Source organism: Nicotiana tomentosiformis, chromosome 5 (genome assembly GCF_000390325.3).
Source record: "Nicotiana tomentosiformis chromosome 5, ASM39032v3, whole genome shotgun sequence".
Classification (NCBI taxonomy): Eukaryota; Viridiplantae; Streptophyta; class Magnoliopsida; order Solanales; family Solanaceae; genus Nicotiana; species Nicotiana tomentosiformis.
In genome coordinates this window covers 23,373,325-23,392,476 of record NC_090816.1, presented here as the reverse complement: position 1 = coordinate 23,392,476, position 19,152 = coordinate 23,373,325, and the positions used below count along the sequence as shown (strand labels likewise).

Below are 19,152 nucleotides of genomic sequence, written 5' to 3'. Positions count from 1 at the left end.
GTATATCAAATCTAAAGTGGGTGGCCTAATAATAAAATTGTTGTTGGTACAACACTTGCTATTATTACTAATAATGTCGTGCTTCTTAATATGATATTTGCAAGTAATGCATGACATAGAAATATTATTTCGATTCCGCCGGAGGCATCTACAAAGAATAATCATGTTATACCAGAGTCGACTCTATATAATATAGTCTTGAAAATTTGCTCTTGATTATGATTTAGCTTTGATTGTGCTTCCTCAAATACTTGTATAGCATTTTGATTCTTAATAATATACTATCCTTTTTACTTTGTGTTCTAACGCTCTTTTTATGAAATAAATTTATGTACCTTAGATTGTTTTTTAACTTGAATAAGAATTTTACCAATATAATGAATTTAAAAAATAATTAAATTGGATTCTCTTGCTAAATAATTAATTTAAAATTTTAATTATTTAGTTTTAACATAAAAAATAATTTATTTTATGTTGATTCAGATCTTAATATTAGTTCATCTTTTGTTTTAAATATTTAATCTTAATTATAATTTTATCCACCATAAATTTTATTTTCAAAGAGTAAAAGATTGATATGACATTTCACTTTTAGATCGTTATGTTTGTACAATCATTAGTGGTATTGACTCTTACCAACCATTTTTTTTCCTTTATCACACATTTATATTTTTAAATATTTTATTAGTTGATGTTTAATAATTGGGTATTTTTAAATATTATACGAAAATTTGATAAAAAAATATTATTTGAGTAGGAAAATAGTTTAAATATAAAATAAAAATATATTAACGCGGGGGTATCTTTTTCTCAATTTCAACTCTTTATCCAGTCCATTTAAATTATTTTTATTTTTTGTTGGTATTGGACGTTATAGATTGGTAATGTACTGCCAATACGAATGATTCTTATAAAATTAATTTTATTACACTTTTCTACATATTTTTAATAATAATTTAATAGACAAAAAATTATTAATTTTAAAATTTTAAATATTAAAAATTAGCATAGAAGATATTGTAGTCCAAAAATTAGGTTAGTACAGTTATGTCATTTCCCTATGAGTTCGTTTACTTAATAATTTAGGGCTTTTTTGGTATATTAATACTGCTACTATTCTTTTATAATAATATACGCTTTCCTTTATAAAATAAATTTGGACAATATAATACATTCTCAAATTAAATTAGTAATAGGACATTATAATATGTTTATAAATTAAATTAGTAATATGAATTTTTTAGAAGTATATCCTAAAAGTAATAGGATTACTAACTAAATATATTTACTTGTTTAATATTATATGAATTAGACATCCCGAAAGTAATTATACTAATAGGATTCCTAAAGGTAATCATGTAGGATTCCTAACGTGTATTATTATGTCCTAAAACTAATAAGATTATAAGGCTAATATCTAGAATTCCGGTTATATCCTTTTATTATGAGTTATCATGCTTAATATTATAAGATTATTTTTGTAAACCGACAATATATTCTTTTTTTATATATATATATATATATATATATATATATATATATATATATATATATATATATATATATATATATATATATATATATATATATATATATATAAAAAGAGAGAGAGAGTGAGAGAGAGATAGATAAATAATTTATGTCATATTACAAAAAGCGTAACAAAATTATAAACTTTCACTTACCTAAAAATTCTAATTAACCTAGGTGCTTGTTACTGAATATGTATAAAGCTCAATACTTAGTTCCTCAAAAAAAAAAAGTTTTATAATTCGAACAACTCATTAATAAAATTTTGACAACAATATTAGGACAAAATGGAACTAAACATTATGAGAGCTATGCTAAAAGTAGTAAAATCACTTTAAAATCCAACTTATAAAGATCTTATTTTGCTTCAATTTTGTAACTACTCCTAATAAATTTAGTTTCAGTATTTTTGAAAACATCTGACTATATAAAATTGAATTAACTTCCACTGAATTGGAATGTATGTACTCTGCGTTTACCTAGAGGAAAGTTTAGTATATTTAATCTTAGATTTCTAATTTCACTTAAGTAATTAAAGGATAATCTTTAGTTAAATTTAAAGTCGTAAATATTGGACAAACTTTTTATAAGACAATCTTATCCAACATGGAATTGTCTTTAGAGGGAACTAAGCTTTGAAAACACATAAAAATCGATCGGCGTGATATATGTTTTTACGAAATTTTTTAATTTGATATATATTGCTATAGTTTCAACATTAAATAAATATCTATTGAACGTAAAAGCATAAAGCATAAAGCATAAAGCATATGAGTAAGTATAAGCACTTTGATCATTCAAATTTATAGCTTGTTTGGCCAAATTTTTGGAAAGCTAATTTTCTTTAATAAATACTTATTTAAGAGAATTGAGATGTTTGACCAAGCTTTAGGAGGGGAAACAATCTTTGAATAGCAGCAGAAGCTGATTTCAAAAGGTTAGAAACAATATTAAAACTTAGCCAAACACAATTTGACGCTCTAATATTGGAAAAAATACATTTCAAATTACCAAGCTAAACATAAATTATTTTTATTCAAAAGTACTTTATCAAAAAGCACTTTTAATAAAAAATACTATCCAAAATAAGTAAATTTTGAAAGCTTGATTAAACAAACTATATTGTTTAATTTGTTTCCCAACAATATAGGTCAGAAAGCAGACCAAACACAATAACTGAGAAACATACAAAATTCTTCATTAACGTCAAATTCGTTGACCCTAAACCAAATCAATATCCAAAAAGGAAAACAAAAAGCAAAAGAGAGCTAAAAATAACTTCAAGAACTTTGCCGTGTTTTGTCTGAAACTCCCTAAAAAGATTGGTGATGAATAGTGTGGAATAATATATTTTTTTAAAAAGTACTTGGCTTATCCTTTTTCTACATGAATTGATGTAATATATTTAATTTTCATACAAATTGGAGAACCAAAAATCAAGCGTACAACATGCATATTGCTATCCATAAAGAATAATGATACTATCCTTTGAACCATATGCATATTTGGCGGTAAGTACAATAGCAGTCCAAAACGAATTAGAATTTTACATCCATTGTGTAGTTTAAATCGAATAAGTAGTTTATGTGTATAATATTTTGAAATTTACAAATATATCTATTTTTAACTTGGTTCATTAACAAATATTTTAACTTTTAAGGGCATAATAGTCTATCAATATTACGAGAATATTTTTATCGTTCAATATTTAGCGTAAATTATTTATACTTTTATAATAATATAAATATAGATAAATATAGATATAGATAGATAAATAATAATATATTCTCCCTCTTTAGGTGTCAGAATAACTGTTTTTTTCAGGTCTTTTTTCATAAATGTACGAGCCTAAAGTATTAAAAACACAAAATAATTAGTGGCATATTTTTATTTTTATGTATGGAACTGAAAAATGTTTCCCATATTTTTAACTTTTTTTCCAGACAAAGCACAACGGATCATTTGTCAGAGTAGTATAGTACCGCATTTGGACTCGTACAAATTTATCAATATTAATGAGTTGTGAAGCGCAATTACCTTACAATTTAGCAACTCCGATTGAATCAGAAACCCTAAATTTTAAGACCGACGAAGAAGAGGAAAGGTAGAAAGATGAAGAGGGTTTTCGGCATTAAGAAAGAAACACAACCTCCTCCCTCCGTTCAAGATGCTTCCGATAGGGTAATCTTTTGTCTCTAACAAAACCAAAGCTGTACTGTAAATACTGCTGAACTATGCACATGCACTGGCACTGCAATGTCTCTATCATTTTCTGTTTTTTTGGGCTGTTTCGAACGGGTATTCAATGTTTTCTGCATTTTTTACTATCAATTGAACTTCCTCTGATCTGAAAATAGTGGCGGGTTCGGAGGATGTAATCATACCATCACTAGTACACCGGATCCCCTTAGAATTCTGAAGTTATGAGCTTGATTGTTATTATTATTAGTATTATTATTAGTGGTAGTGGTGGTGGTAGTGGGGTGGGTGTAATGCAGAAACAAATCTAGGATTTAAATTTGATGGGTTAAGCCTTTCGATTCTTGCGACTGAACCCATTACACCTTTGGAATAATGGGCTCAGAATTTAAGTATTTGTCAAAATTATTGTGAAATTAGTGATTTTTCACACATATCTATACTCCATGTTGAAAAGACTGGTTCAGTTGAACACATTGGTTATATATTTCATCCGCCTCTGCTGCTACGGGAAGTCCTCGTGTTGTATCCTTCAGTATGTAAATTCGAGCTTGATGATCACTGCATCTATTTTTCTGTGTAAATTTTTTATCAAATCTTAATATTTTTTATAATTTAAACTAGTCATAGAAACTAGATAAAAAGTATAACCCTTTTGGCAAACATTTTAGAAAATGTTGAAAAATCGTAGTCAACGAAATATTGCTACTCTAGTTTTAGTGCAAACATGCTTCTTATGACTTCTTATGATCTGATCATACTATATGTATCAAAATGGTTAGTCGATTAGTATTGAGTATGGCAAAGAAAATGCTTATTTTTTATCCCTTGAATGGTGATACGAGTATTTCATGAACCAAAATTACATGAGGGAGTTGCAGTGGAACTGAACTTCTTTCATTTCTTTTCTTGGTCTGTTTCACAATTTCTGCCAGTATAACGAAAAATGGTTGCTTGTTATGGTTTCAAGTTGATTAACCCGGAAGATTTATCTATTTTTCACTCTCTGCAGTTTGATGATTACTACTGGTTGCTTGCGTGGGTAATCTGATATTTTAAATTGCTTCTTGATTGTCCAGATTAATAAAAGAGGTGAGACAGTGGAAGAGAAAATCAAGAAGCTTGATTCTGAACTTGCAAGATACAAGGAACAGCTGAAGAAGACTCGACCAGGTCCAGCTCAGGAAGCTCTAAAAGCTCGAGCAATGAGGGTTTTGAAGCAAAAGAGAATGTGAGCTATAATAATCTGTTGTTACCTCGAATGTGATGAAGTTAAAGTGGCTTGTCAACAATCAAGTTCAATTAGTTGTTAATGAGTGTATACTGACATTTCAAGTCAAACGATTTGAGGTCTGGAATAAACTATTAAAGCACAGTAAACCACGCTCCTCTCTCTCTCACGCACACACACACACACACACGTGCACACACACATACACACACACACACTGCCTCTCTCCCTCAGAATTTTGAAAGACATGGAAAGTTAAGATACAAACTTGGTGATCCTTGGTGTGACAATACAACGAGAAATAGAAACAGTGGGTTAGTCATGTTTAAGGACTTTTTATCTGAGGTCTAGTTTTTTAAAGAGCTTCAGTAAATTGAGCTGGTTCCTTAATGCAGTTCCTACAAAAGCCATGCCGGGTTTTTAAAGAAAGATAAGAAAAAAGAGGAGACAATCTAGCTTCCTCTGTTTCTAATATGATTCTTCTACTGATATCACTTGGTTATATTTGAAGCAAAAGTAGCCGGACCGTTAATTTCAGTTGAAGAATCGAAGCACTTAACTGCACTCTTATTTTCCCTTTGTTGTTTGTGGTAGAAATTACATTTTCAGACACTACTTAGGCGTAGCTTTCTCTATCAGCTGATACGCACTTCTTTTGCTTGTTTTTTCAGTCTTAGTTCATGTGTTGACATTTTGTTTTCAGAAATGCTTAAGCTGTCCATTGAATAATCGACAGGTATGAAGGTCAACGTGACATGCTACATAATCAGACGTATAACCTGGACCAGGTCTCATTTGCTGCTGAGGGAATCAAAGATGCTCAGCAAACAGTATGTTAAATGGAGTTTTGCTCTTTCCTGAGTTACATTTTCACAATTCCAAAGTCCAAATTTTGTCCTACTGCATATTACTGTATATCGATTGCTTGAGTGGATAATTCTTATCTGCATTACCCCAAAAGGAGAAGACATCATTTCCATCTTGATATTCCACAAGTCCATAAACATATTTTGTTTAAGTTCATATATGGATAGTAGCCTGCAAATCGAAGATCTAGAACATATTGTGAAGCATCATTTTGTTTTAACTACGCATGCTCCTTGAGTTCTAAAATGCCTTACTTTAAACTTTTGACTGTTTGCTATTTATGGAAGTAGAGAAAAATTAGCTTAAATTATTGACTGGCAATCATCCAGCATGATTACGGATGGTTAGGCTTACGAGTTGCTGTGGTTGACAGACTTTTCAGCTATTACTGTATATCGATTGCTTGAGTGGATAATTCTTATCTGCATTACCCCAAAAGGAGAAGACATCATTTCCATCTTGATATTCCACAAGTCCATAAACATTTTTTGTTTAAGTTCATGTATGGATAGTAGCCTGCAAATCGAAGATCTAGAACATATTGTGAAGCATCATTTTGTTTTAACAACGCATGCTCCTTGAGTTCTAAAATGCCTTACTTTAAACTTTTGACTGTTTGCTATTTATGGAAGTAGAGAAAAATTAGCTTAAATTATTGACTGGCAATCATCCAGCATGATTACGGATGGTTAGGCTTACGAGTTGCTGTGGTTGACAGACTTTTCAGCTATTACTGTATATCGATTGATTGAGTGGATAATTCTTATCTGCATTACCCCAAAAGGAGAAGACATCATTTCCATCTTGATATTCCACAAGTCCATAAACATTTTTTGTTTAAGTTCATGTATGGATAGTAGCCTGCAAATCGAAGATCTAGAACATATTGTGAAGCATCATTTTGTTTTAACAACGCATGCTCCTTGAGTTCTAAAATGCCTTACTTTAAACTTTTGACTGTTTGCTATTTATTGGAGTAGAGAAAAATTAGCTTAAATTATTGACTGGCAATCATCCAGCATGATTACGGATGGTTAGGCTTACGAGTTGCTGTGGTTGACAGACTTTTCAGCTATGTGAAATTCATGTTAAAGTTGTCTTTTTCTTGGTAGCGCCCCATCGGGCACAGCTCAAGGCTTGTCAAGCGAAGCTTATTCTGTAACCTGATTGGAACCTGCTGCCTACCTCCCTAGAGGTAGGAGGACAACCAATTTGTCATGAGGAAGGGATTTCTTTTTGTGTGTCCTAGAATTTCTTATTCCCCAATTCGTTCCATTTTAGTTTGAAATTGGTGTTTGAAGGCACAATTGAACAATTGGATTCATTTGTTTGGAGTGGGATTTGCAATTATTAACTTGGTTTTGTCTCTTCAGATGGCGGCTTTAAAGTCAGCAAACAAAGAATTAAAAGGAGTGATGAAAACTGTGAATATTCAAGACGTAGATGTATGTATTCAGCATTACTGTTATATGTTTCCTTTTAAGTATCCCTAAGATTCATCTTTTCTTTTTTATTTATATCTATGGTTGTGAATTTTATCCATATTGTGATGGTCTTCTGTGTAAATGTAGAACTTACAAGATGAAATGGTGGACCTGATGGATGTAAGCAATGAAATTCAAGAGACTCTTGGTAGAAGCTATGGTGTGCCTGATGACGTTGACGAAGAAGAGCTCATGGGTGGTAAGATTTTTTTAGCACTTGTACATTTGAATATTCTAGTGAAAGCATGTTTGATGAGCAGTTAGTTACTTCTTTATCAGAGCTTGATGCTTTGGAAGCGGACATGGAGACTGAAGGTGAAGGTGTCCCTTCATATTTACAACCTGATAAGGAACCAGATCTTGATTCAGAGCTTAACTTGCCATCAGCACCAATGGGGCATGCACCAACACCAGCAGGCAGAGCTAACACCCAGGTAAAATCAGATAGAGCATAACCTCGAAATTAATCGACCTCTTCTCTGTTAAACATGTATGTATGTATGTTTGGAGATAATTACTTACTTTTAGTATATATTTTACCAGTATTATTAGAAGAAGTGTGCTTTGTCGCTTAAAGCGATGTGAAGCAGGGTGTTATCGCTTTATGAGGGAGGCTATGCGCTTCAGAGAAGTGTGTGCGTGAAAGAATGATGCGCAAATTGATCCCAATGAGAAGTTGATTTTGTTAATCTAACTTAAAAGAGTTGGATTAGTATCAACCTTATTGAATATTGGATGCTAAAATTAATTGGTTATTGAACATATTTGATCATTATAGTACTAAATTCATATATTTTTTGAATTTATTAATGTTCCATAAATTGTGCGCTTCCCTTGGAAAAGCTTCTTTGCCTCCCACAAGATAGGTGTAAGGTCTTGTGATACTGCCCTCTCCAGACCCCACTGCGTGGGATTACATTGGCTATGTTGTTGTTGTTGTAAATTGTACGCTTCCCTTACTTTTCGCTTCAAGCCACGTGACCTTGACCCCCTTTTTTGCGCTTTTCGCTTTTAGAAACACTGTTTTAACATAAATTACATCATATATCTTAAGCATTAGGTACTGCATCTTTCTGAATAACAGACAAATTATTATCTGCTTTCGAAAGTACAACATCCCAGTCCTCAATTTTCTCTCTTGGCAGTTGCTCAGTACTGCGCATGTTCCTTATTTTTCGTTTGATGTTTAACTATGTTGACACCTTTTTCTGACTTGTGATGCACAGGCTGATGATGAACTAGGATTACCTGCTGTCCCTCACGCATCGCTTCGTGGTTAGGAGAGTTTTGGAATAGCTTGGTGTAAACATAGTGTGCTGTGAACATATGCTTGTTGCTAATTACTTCTTCAATAGAAGTAAGGTTGCTTTGTCATAATAATGACCAGGTTTATGATTAAAATTGTATTGCCTCGAAATGGAGAGCAGCACTATCAGTGTACTTTAACTGTTAGTAGGGGTGTGTATGGATATCTTTTCCCTAAAAAGAAATCAAACCAAATAAGTTGGTTTTTCAAATATTGAAATCAAACCAAACCAATTAAGTCGGTTTTTTATCGATTCGATTTATGACAATTTTTATCGTTTTTTCGGGTTTTTTTGGTTATTTATCACGGTTTTTCTTAAGTATTGAGACATACACTATCAAAACACATATTCCGGTGATTACATTTTCAAAGTAACACTATCAACCCAATTGCTCTTTGAGAAATCTATTATTTACCAAGCTATATTGATGATAATTGAATCAAATAGTGATAAATAATTTAAGGACTCGATTAAAAATAGATTATTTTTAACATGAAATAGATTCTTGTATTTAGCAAAAAGAAAACTACCAATCAAATTAGAATGTAAAGGCAAAGAACTAATATTATAACATCAAGAACTAGACTAAAAGTGCAAATAATCATGTACTATAAAATTTTAGAAACTTTGTATAAGAATATACATATATATAGGTGTAATAAAAAAATTAAATAGCTACTTCTATAGTCGGTTTGGTTTGATTTTTTCGATTATTTTTACATTAAAACCAAAACCAAATCAAATTTCACCAGTTTTTAGAATTCAAAACCAAAACCAAACCAAACCAAAAAAGTATCAGTTTTTTTGGTCGGTTTGGTTTGATTTTTCGGCTTTTTGTGAACACCCATAACTGTTAGACTGTCATTGTCATTTCCCCCGAGAAATTCTGGTCTGAAACTGTTTTGAGACAAGATATGCTTATCTTAGAAGTATATGTGATTGTTAGGATTTCTTTACGAAGCGATGACTATTGTTCATTAGGTTATTTTTTATGGGCCGATAAAATTTTAGGAGATTCGGGGTTGATCGCCCGAATTCATGCAGATGGCGTGGACTATAGCACACAAAAATTTGGGAATCGTCCTAAATTCCTGTTTTATGGCCCTAAAAGGCTAAAAACGAGGAACGGTCATGACAAAATGATGACTATTGTTCACTAGGTTGTTTTTTATGGAAAGTTCTTTGGAGATGCCCGGAGGTGAAAAGTATTCCGGTGGCTTATATTAGGGTGATTAAGGACATGTATGATGGAGCTAAGATTCGGGTTAGGACAGTGAGGGACGACTCTGAGCATTTTCCGGTTGTTATGGGGTTACACCAAAGATCTGCGCTCAGTCTGTTCTTATTTGCTCTGGCGACGGACGCACTGACACACTATATTTAAGGGGACGTGTCATGGTATATGTTATTCGCCGATGATATAGTTCTGATTGATGAGATCCGAGGCAGTGTTAATGAGAGGTTGGAGGTTTGGAGACGGGCCCTTGAATCTAAAGATTTCAAGTTGAGCAGGACTAAGACAGAATACGTGGAGTGCAAGTTCAGCGCCGTGTAGGGAGAAGCAGACTTGGACGTGAGGCTTGCCTCTCAAGTCATCCCCAAGAAAGGGACCTTCAAGTACCTGGGGTCGGTTATCTAGGGGGGATGAGGAGATTGACGAGAATGTCACGCACCGTATAGGGGTAGGGTGAATGAAATTGAGGCTAGCGTCTGGTGTCTTGTGTGACAGGAAGGTGCCTCTAGAACTTAAAGGTAAGTTTTATAAAGCGGTGGTTAGACCGACCATGTTGTATGGTGCAGAGTGTTTGCCAGTCAAGAATTCTCATATCCAGAAGATGAAAGTTGCAAAAATGAGGATGATGAGATGGATGTGGGGGCATACTCGGCTGGATAAGATTAGGAATGAAGATATCCGGGTGAAGGTGAGTGTGGCTCTCATGGAAGACAAGATGCGGGAAGCTAGGCTTAGATGGTTTGGGTACATGTAGAGGAGAAGCCTGAATGCCCCTGTACGGAGGTGTGAACGGCTGGCCCTAACGGGTATGAGGAGAGGTAAATGGCGGCCTAAGAAATATTGGAGAGAGGTGATCAGGCAGGACATGGTGTGACTGCAGATTTTCGAGGACATGACCCTTGATAGGAAGTTGTGGAGGTCGAGCATTAGGGTTGTATGTTAGGAGATAGGATGCTAGTTTGATAGTGTTTTGTTTTAGGCTGCTAGAGCTCCAGTTGTGTCATTAATACTTCATTAGGGTTGTAGGTTAGGCTGTAGGAAGCTAATCTGGAAGTGCTTTGTCTTAGGATGTTAGTGGCTCTTGTTATATCCATTGTATTCCATCGGGTCCGTGGTACTGTGCCATTGTTACTGCTTAGCGTTACTACTTTTCTCTCTATTTTCTGGTTATTACGTTACTGGTGTTATCTTTCTGGATTCCTTTGATGTTATTGCTACACTGTCTAGTTTTAACTTATTGTGCCGAAGGTCTATCGAAAACAACCTCTCTACTCCTCCAGAGTAGGGGTAAGGTCTTCGTACACACTACCCTCCCAAACTCCACTTGTGGGATTTCACTGGGTTGTTGTTTTTGTTGTTGTTGTTGTTGTTGTTGTTGTTGTTATTGTTGTTGTTGTTGTTATTTTGTTGTTGTCATTTTTTATGGGTCCGCAAAATTTTATGAGCCCGAATTCATGCATATGGCGTGGATTATAGCACACGACTAGGGACCTGAATTCCTATTTTATGGCCCTAAAATGCCAAAAAATAAGGAATGGTCATGGCTAAGCGATGACTATTGTTCACTAAGTCGTTTTTATGAGCCTGCAAAATTTTAAGAATTCGGAGTCGTTCGCCCGAATTCATGCAGATGGTGTGGACTATAGCACATGAAAATTTGAGAATCGCCCTGAATTCCTGCTTTATGGCCCTAAAACGCCAAAAAATGAGGAACGTAACGATGATTATTGTTCATTAGGTTGTTTTGATGGGCCCACAAAATTTTAGGAGATTCGGGGTGATCACCCGAATTCATGCAGATGGCGTGGATTATAGCACGTGAAAATCTGGGAATCGTCCTGAATTCCTATTTTATGGCGCCAAAAACGAGCAACGGTCATGGCGAAGCGATGATTGTTGTTCATTAGGTTATTTTTTATGGGACCACAAAATATTAGGAGATTCAGGGCGGTCGCCCGAATTCATGAAGATGGCGTGGACTATAGCACGCGAATATCTGGAAATCATCCTGAATTTCTATTTTATGACCCTAAAACGTCAAAATGAGCAACGGTCATGGCGAAGCGATGACTATTGTTCATTAGGTCTTTTTGATTGGCCCGCAAAATTTTAGGAGATTCGGGCCGGTCGCCCGATTTCATGCAGATGGCGTTGACTGTAGCACACGAAAATCTGAAAATCGTCCTGAATTCCTATTTTATGGTCCTAAAACGTCAAAATGAGCAACAATCATGGCGAAACGATGACTATTGTTTATTAGGTCTTTTTTTTATTGGCCCGTAAAATTTTAGGAGATTCAGGCCGATCGCCCTATTTCATGCAGAAGGCGTTCGACTGTAGTACACGAAAATTTGGAAATCATCCTGAATTTCAGTTTTGTGACACTAAAACCGGAATTATGACAATTATTGTGGGCATATCTTATATTCTGGGTGTGAGTCTTCTGGATTGTTAAGAGGATGACAGAAGAGAAGAGCAGAAAGAAAGTTCTATGTGTTTGTGTGTGTGGAGTTGGCTGACTAGAGGATAGTGCAAAATTTGCAATGTAAAAAGCTAAAAGATCTGTCTGTATTTCCCATTTTCGAGACTACAATAAATTGTATCCCCATTTTCAAACTAGGTAGTATATCTACACAGATTAACGGTAAAATTTACACATTTCCTCCATCCCATGTTATGTGTTAGTGTTAGTACCTCCGCTCCATTTCAAATGCTGATTAAGATTTTTTTTTTAATTGTGACACACTTGTTAAGAAAATTATTTAATAATATTAGTTATCACTGTTGATTGATTAAAATATAATTTATCTCTTCTCAAAATGAGCTGTAACAATTGAGATTTGGGTGAAAATCATTTACATCCCCCAAGTTTACTTTAAAAATCAAACTCCTGCTCCTCATGTCAAAGGTGACTTCTTAAAATGCCTATTTTACCCTCTAATTTTTTTATCTCTTAATTATTTTTATTCTTTAATATAATAATATTTTTATATTTTAATTTATGTTATCGACTTACCTATAAACAAATTTAAAAAACTTTTCGAAACCAAAAAAAAAGTAGTAGTAGTCAAGCATATAAGTTAATGATGTTCAATAATCAAATAAATGAAAAAAATAAAAAATTACAATAAATAATTTACTCGTATAAGTAATTTTATTAATAGCAATCAAAACTCAGTCTATTTACAAAATTGAGAATAAAAGAGAGTGAAACTTTTATAAATTATACAATGCAGATAATAAGAATTTAATGGACGAAAAATAGAGGTAAATTTATAATAAATTTGCAAAAAATATCTATTTATACGTTACATGAACTTTAATTATAATTTAGAAAAGATCTAGTAATTACAATCAAAATTCAAAAATTTATATACACGTAGAGAATAATAAAAATAGCGGATCTTAAAATCACACACACGCCAGCATACATTATATGCATTTTAATATATATAATATTAAAATAATAATAATAAAATAGGAATACATTTTGTAATAAATTCATAATATGATTATTTTATTTATAATGTTAGTGAACTTAGATTAAATTATATAATAAGTTATAATATTTTTAATAAATAAATAAGTACATGCATTAAAAAATATCTAAATAATATAAAAAATGTATTACATATATGGGGAGTCGAAAATGTCAAGGGTAAAGTAGACATTGCATAGAATAAAAGGATGAAAATGATAATTGTTTAAAATTTGGAGGATAAGTTTGATTTTTAAAGTAAACTTGAAGGATTTAAATGATTTTTACCCTTGATATTTGCATAAATCATATAATTGGAGCTAGGGTAGATTTGAAAACAATAATTAATGTCTCCTTGGTTTTCTAAAGTTACACTTGTTTTGGATCTAATTTGTTTATCTATAACAGCATTTAAAATGGACAAGATTTTTTTTTTTTTACCGACAAGAGGGAATAGTATTTAATTAAGCACAAAGTTTAAATTAAAAATAAAGGACTTGAGACACTTATAGATTGACTATATGCAAGGAATCAAAATAAAACTTACTGTTAACAGTTGAATAACAGGTAATAATAGTTGAAAATGCTCTTTTACGTCTAGGGTTTATATCAAATCAAATTTTGATATTAAGAGTTACAAATTAAAATAAAACTATATACTTTAGGACTTAACCATTACTAAATGACAAAAGTTTATATGCCAGACAATTGTTTTATATTTGTTTGTTTTGTGTAAATTAGGTGCAGGTAACTCTTTCCGAGTATCGTGTCACTTTCTATTACTTTTTCCTAATGAAACATCTGTTTTTTTAATATCAAAATGAGATCTCAACAAGTCATATTAACAAGAATAAAGTGAAATTCTATTATGGGATAGTGCTTAAATAAAAGATGTCTCTGTTGACATATTAAAAATGAAAGTATGTTACGTAAAAACAAAATTACTATAAAGGTTGTTTAACTCTCGTTTCAATTTATATGATATTATTTTCTTACCTTCCATCTAAAAGTATATTATTTTTGCACAGGAAAAGAGTAATAGTATTAACTAAAGTTATGTAGAGAAACTAACCAAACAAACTTCTTTATCCTTAGCTAGAGGTTTTGGGTTCGAGCCTTGAGTATGAAGTTGCCTTTGTTAGGGAGCATTTTATCTCAAATATAAGACTTCGGTGTGAATTCAGATTAAATCGGACTCCTATATGAATACCGGACACCGAGTGAGAAACCAAAAAAAGTAGAAAATCTTATAGAAATGTCTCAAATAAGCCTCAACTTACCAACTTCTAGCCATTAATCATAGACTTACTAAAATTAGCCACACACACAAAAATTTAAAAACCAAATAAATAAGGTTCTTTCTCACCGAGAATCACACGCAAAAATCTCCTTCCATATTTTTAAGCAACATTAGATGCAAGACGGAAAGGAAATTTCATGGATGCGATAGTAAATAAGGTGATGAAATACAAAAAATATATATACAAAATTCCAAACATCTAAGCAAAAAATGATATTTTCAACGGGTATGATTGAAATTTATTGAAAACATATAGATGAGTCAATATACAAAATGTGAGAAAGATTGGAGGTGATTTAGACTGATTTGGTATCAAAATTCATAGTTAAAATCGAGTTCAAAAAATTCTTCTCGACACATATATCAAACATGTATCACGAATGTATCTCACATAGTATACATGGATATACATGTGATACATATGTGATATACAAATGAAACGCAATGTGATACATATATCATTTATTTCATGTTTATCTTCTACTTCGAATTTTCAATCCAAATAACCTCAAAACTTCACCAAATCACCCCAAAATTGAGATTCAAGTCACTTAAGATGTACCCAATCTATTTTAATAATACCATTAAAAAAAATAAAAATTTAATTTTTTTATTACAAATAATTAATTGACTAATATTAATAATATTTTATAAATTAACGAATTTTTATAATAAACTATTTATAAACGGACATATCTTTTAGTTTTCCAGAAAGGTCACCAAAGAAACATTAAATAGTGTGCACGACCAAGACCAAAGGAACCTTTTATTCTAGACTCTTCTAATTTTCCCCTAATATCAACTCCCACCAACAAATCCTGACCGTTCAATTCCCTACCCCCAAATAAAACCACAGATCTCTTTCACAAAGCAAACCCTCTCTTGTACTCTCTTTTCCTTACCCAATTACGCCCACAACACTCTTCTTCTCGCCGCGCTTTTCATCGGTACGTATCGATCAAATTCGCACTTGTATTTCTATGTTAATGTGTTAATTTGATTTTAGGTTTTGATAGGAATCAAATTTTAGTGTAATTTGTTGATTATTTTAGCTGATTTGTTTTTTTTAAGCTTAATTTTGAGTAGTAAAGCGAATCGAAGATGTTTGGGAGGGCACCGAAGAAGAGCGACAATACAAAGTACTATGAGATCTTAGGTGTTCCTAAGACCGCTTCACCTGAAGATCTCAAAAAAGCTTACCGTAAAGCTGCTATTAAGAATCATCCTGATAAGGGAGGTGATCCTGAAAAGGTAACTGTTACTTTTTACTGTTTTTTACCGGAGCTGATCTAACAAATAAGCTGAGTAACTCAAATTTATCGAAAATATACAGAGTAAAGATCTTTTTACACTATCGATGAATGCTTGTTAAGGAATTTACATGTAATTACCTAATATGTGACTTGATTGTGCAAATAGTTTTTTAGCTCAGTGCAAATACATGTGTGTGTGTGTGTGTGGGTGGGGAGGCGTGGTGTTTCAATGCTGACTTTGCCTCAGTTTCTCCCTCGGATAATTCTATATTTGTACAAATTTATTGAATTTCCTAAGACATACATAGGGTTCTGTACTACCCATATCCTAAAGCCTACCTGTCAATTTAAATATTGGAAGTGCCTTGGTTTCTTACATTTATAAATCTATCATCTGGTGTTTATGGGGTTTATCTTCATTGATTATCTTATTCAGCAATCACTGTTTGTATATCTCTTTATAAAGATGGGTATTTTGGAATCTTTTTTGTTTACTTTATTTATGTCCCTCATAGCTCTATCAGTAGGTCTTCTTTGAGCTAAGAAAAGTGATTTTCTGGTGGTAAAATTGGAAAGAGAAGTTAATTCTATGATTTCTACCATTCACTAAATTAAGCTGATGAACTAGTTTGGGATTTGTTAGCTAGATGAAACCTTATCTTCCATTGCACATGGTGGCTTGATAGTTTCTGTACATTAAGCTGACTAGGAAAGGGTGGATATTTTGGATCTGATTTTGTTGCTTAGCAGAAGTAGGAGTCATTGACTTGTTGGTGTTAAGCTTCTTTGTTGTGTTATAATTGAACCCTCAAACTTCCTCATTGTTAGGAAGAACTCTGATGTTAAAGACACTTTTTAATTGCAATCACACAGATATTATGTGATGTTTTGAGTAAACACCTTCAGGTGTTTCAAAACAGAGTTAATTTTTTATCTCCCCTTCTAATATGCACTCTTAGTGTCAATATCATTTTCTGATTATAATTGTATTGATTATGTTTTAATAGTGGAGTCATAATGGTGTCACCTACTGTCGAGTATAGTCGATGAATTAGCTGCATTTTTTTTTTTGTTTATTTCAGTTTAAAGAGCTTGCACAAGCTTATGAGGTTTTGAGTGACCCCGAGAAGCGTGAGATATATGACCAGTACGGTGAAGATGCTCTCAAGGAAGGAATGGGTGGTGGAGGTGGTGGACACGACCCATTCGACATTTTCTCGTCTTTCTTTGGTGGCAGCCCGTTTGGTGGTGGTATGGGTATGTTTGTATGGCTGTTTGTTTGAAGTTGAATTTGGTGATTCCTTTTCATGATGCCTTCATTCTCTGGTATCCTTATTTGATGTCCAGGTGGTGGAAGCAGTAGAGGAAGAAGACAGAAAAGAGGAGAGGATGTTGTCCACCCTCTCAAAGTTTCTCTGGATGATCTGTACAATGGGACGTCAAAGAAGCTGTCACTATCTCGCAATGTATTGTGCCCCAAGTGCAAGGGGTGCGTTTACAATGTTATTAGTTATGTTTAAGCATCATTTATCAACTTTTTATCTTTTATGTTTGTATGAGGCTCTGTTGAGGTTGGTGTTAAATTTTTAATTCCAGGAAAGGATCTAAGTCAGGTGCTTCAATGAAATGTTCTGGCTGTCAAGGGTCCGGGATGAAAGTCACTATCAGACAACTTGGCCCATCCATGATCCAGCAGATGCAACACGCTTGCAACGAGTGTAAGGGTACTGGTGAGACAATCAGTGATAAAGATAGGTGTGGACAGTGTAAAGGTGAGAAGGTTGTGCAGGAGAAGAAGGTGTTGGAAGTTGTTGTTGAGAAGGGTATGCAGAATGGACAGAAGATTACGTTCCCGGGCGAGGCTGATGAAGCGGTAAGACATGCAGTTCAGCTTTTGAAGTACTTTACGTCATAATGATCAATTGTATATGAACATAATGAAAGGCCACTGATTTTCACATGTTCGTGTTTATATTATTTTTTTGCAGCCTGATACTATCACTGGGGACATAGTTTTTGTCTTGCAACAGAAGGAACATCCCAAGTTCAAGCGAAAGGGAGATGATCTTTTTGTAGAGCACACTTTGAGTTTGACTGAGGCCCTATGTGGTTTCCAGTTCATCTTGACTCACTTAGACAATAGACAGCTACTCATTAAGTCCCAACCTGGAGAAGTTGTCAAGCCTGGTAGGTCCACAGTACTTTAGTTGCTTATATATACCGAGCACACTGTCTGTATGACTATCTCCTGCTGTTTGTGGAAATGGGGTGTGTTCTTATTTGATGAAGGGAGCATCTTCTATGGCCAATGGTCCTCTGTATACATTATATGAGAATCTCTTTCGTATGTATCAATCATTAATTTTGTTTTTGGCTCTACAGATCAATTTAAGGCCATAAATGATGAAGGAATGCCAATGTACCAAAGGCCGTTTATGAGAGGAAAACTGTACATTCACTTTACTGTAGATTTCCCAGAGACATTATCCCTCGAGCAGTGCAAGAACCTTGAAGCGGTGTTGCCACCAAAACCCAAAACGCAAATGACTGATATGGAATTGGATGAGTGTGAGGAGACCACTTTGCATGATGTTAACATTGAAGAGGAGATGCGTAGGAAGCAGCAACAAGCCCAAGAGGCATATGACGAAGACGAAGACATGCATGGTGGCGCCCAGAGAGTTCAATGTGCACAGCAGTAATTTGGCACTGTTTTGGTAAACCAAAGTTGCATCAAGGAATTAACAGCATGGGTCTATTCTTGGTTTTTAAGTATTTGTATGACAAGATAATGACATTGTCAGGAATATTGCTTCTACAGTAAGATGTAGTTTACTAGCTTATGATTTGGAATTTTACGTTTGCTAATTAATTCTACAATTGCTGGGGTGCGGCAGATTTTAGCAATGTCCTTTTCTACGTATTTTGAATTATATAATAGGTGCATAGTTTGTTCCTAAAACAAATGACTGCAAGAATAGTATCTTGGACAGGTTATTCCAAATTAAATAATTGGCTGATGAGACCATATTTTGTACCATTATTAAATTATCATCCATTTATTATATACATTTTTCACATAAAAAAACGTATAGTGGGAGCCTTTCCTGATGGTCCGGCTCTGGCCCCCGCACATAAGCTTAGTGTACTGGTTGTCCTTTGCACTTTTATTATATACATTTTTCACATAAAACTCTAATCTTAATCTTCTGCTTTTTTTTCAGACCACCTTACTCGTCTTGACCTCTTTAACTCCAACAGAATTCATG

General features: G+C 33.4%; 2 protein-coding genes across 3 annotated transcripts; both read left to right on the top strand.

Moving 5' to 3' along the window:
- The first annotated feature begins 3,334 nt into the window (after positions 1–3,334).
- On the top strand, positions 3,335–8,828 carry LOC104086225 (vacuolar protein sorting-associated protein 60.2-like). Its single transcript, XM_009590432.4, has 7 exons — positions 3,335–3,711; positions 4,809–4,960; positions 5,697–5,790; positions 7,201–7,272; positions 7,399–7,510; positions 7,591–7,745; positions 8,538–8,828. Exons 1-7 carry the CDS (start codon positions 3,643–3,645, stop codon positions 8,589–8,591), a joined length of 708 nt encoding a protein of 235 aa, XP_009588727.1. The 5' UTR covers positions 3,335–3,642; the 3' UTR covers positions 8,592–8,828.
- Positions 8,829–15,398: 6,570 nt separating this feature from the next.
- Positions 15,399–18,790, top strand: LOC104086224 (dnaJ protein homolog). 2 transcript variants are annotated; one of them, XM_070202080.1, is made up of 7 exons: positions 15,399–15,577; positions 15,717–15,881; positions 16,966–17,140; positions 17,231–17,372; positions 17,480–17,756; positions 17,872–18,070; positions 18,266–18,790. In XM_070202080.1, exons 2-7 carry the CDS (start codon positions 15,732–15,734, stop codon positions 18,583–18,585), a joined length of 1,263 nt encoding a protein of 420 aa, XP_070058181.1. In that variant the 5' UTR covers positions 15,399–15,577; positions 15,717–15,731; the 3' UTR covers positions 18,586–18,790. The 2 variants fall into 2 exon arrangements, with proteins under 2 accessions (XP_070058181.1, XP_070058180.1); XM_070202079.1 differs by having other exon boundaries at positions 15,440–15,577; positions 15,702–15,881.
- The last annotated feature ends 362 nt before the right edge of the window (positions 18,791–19,152 follow it).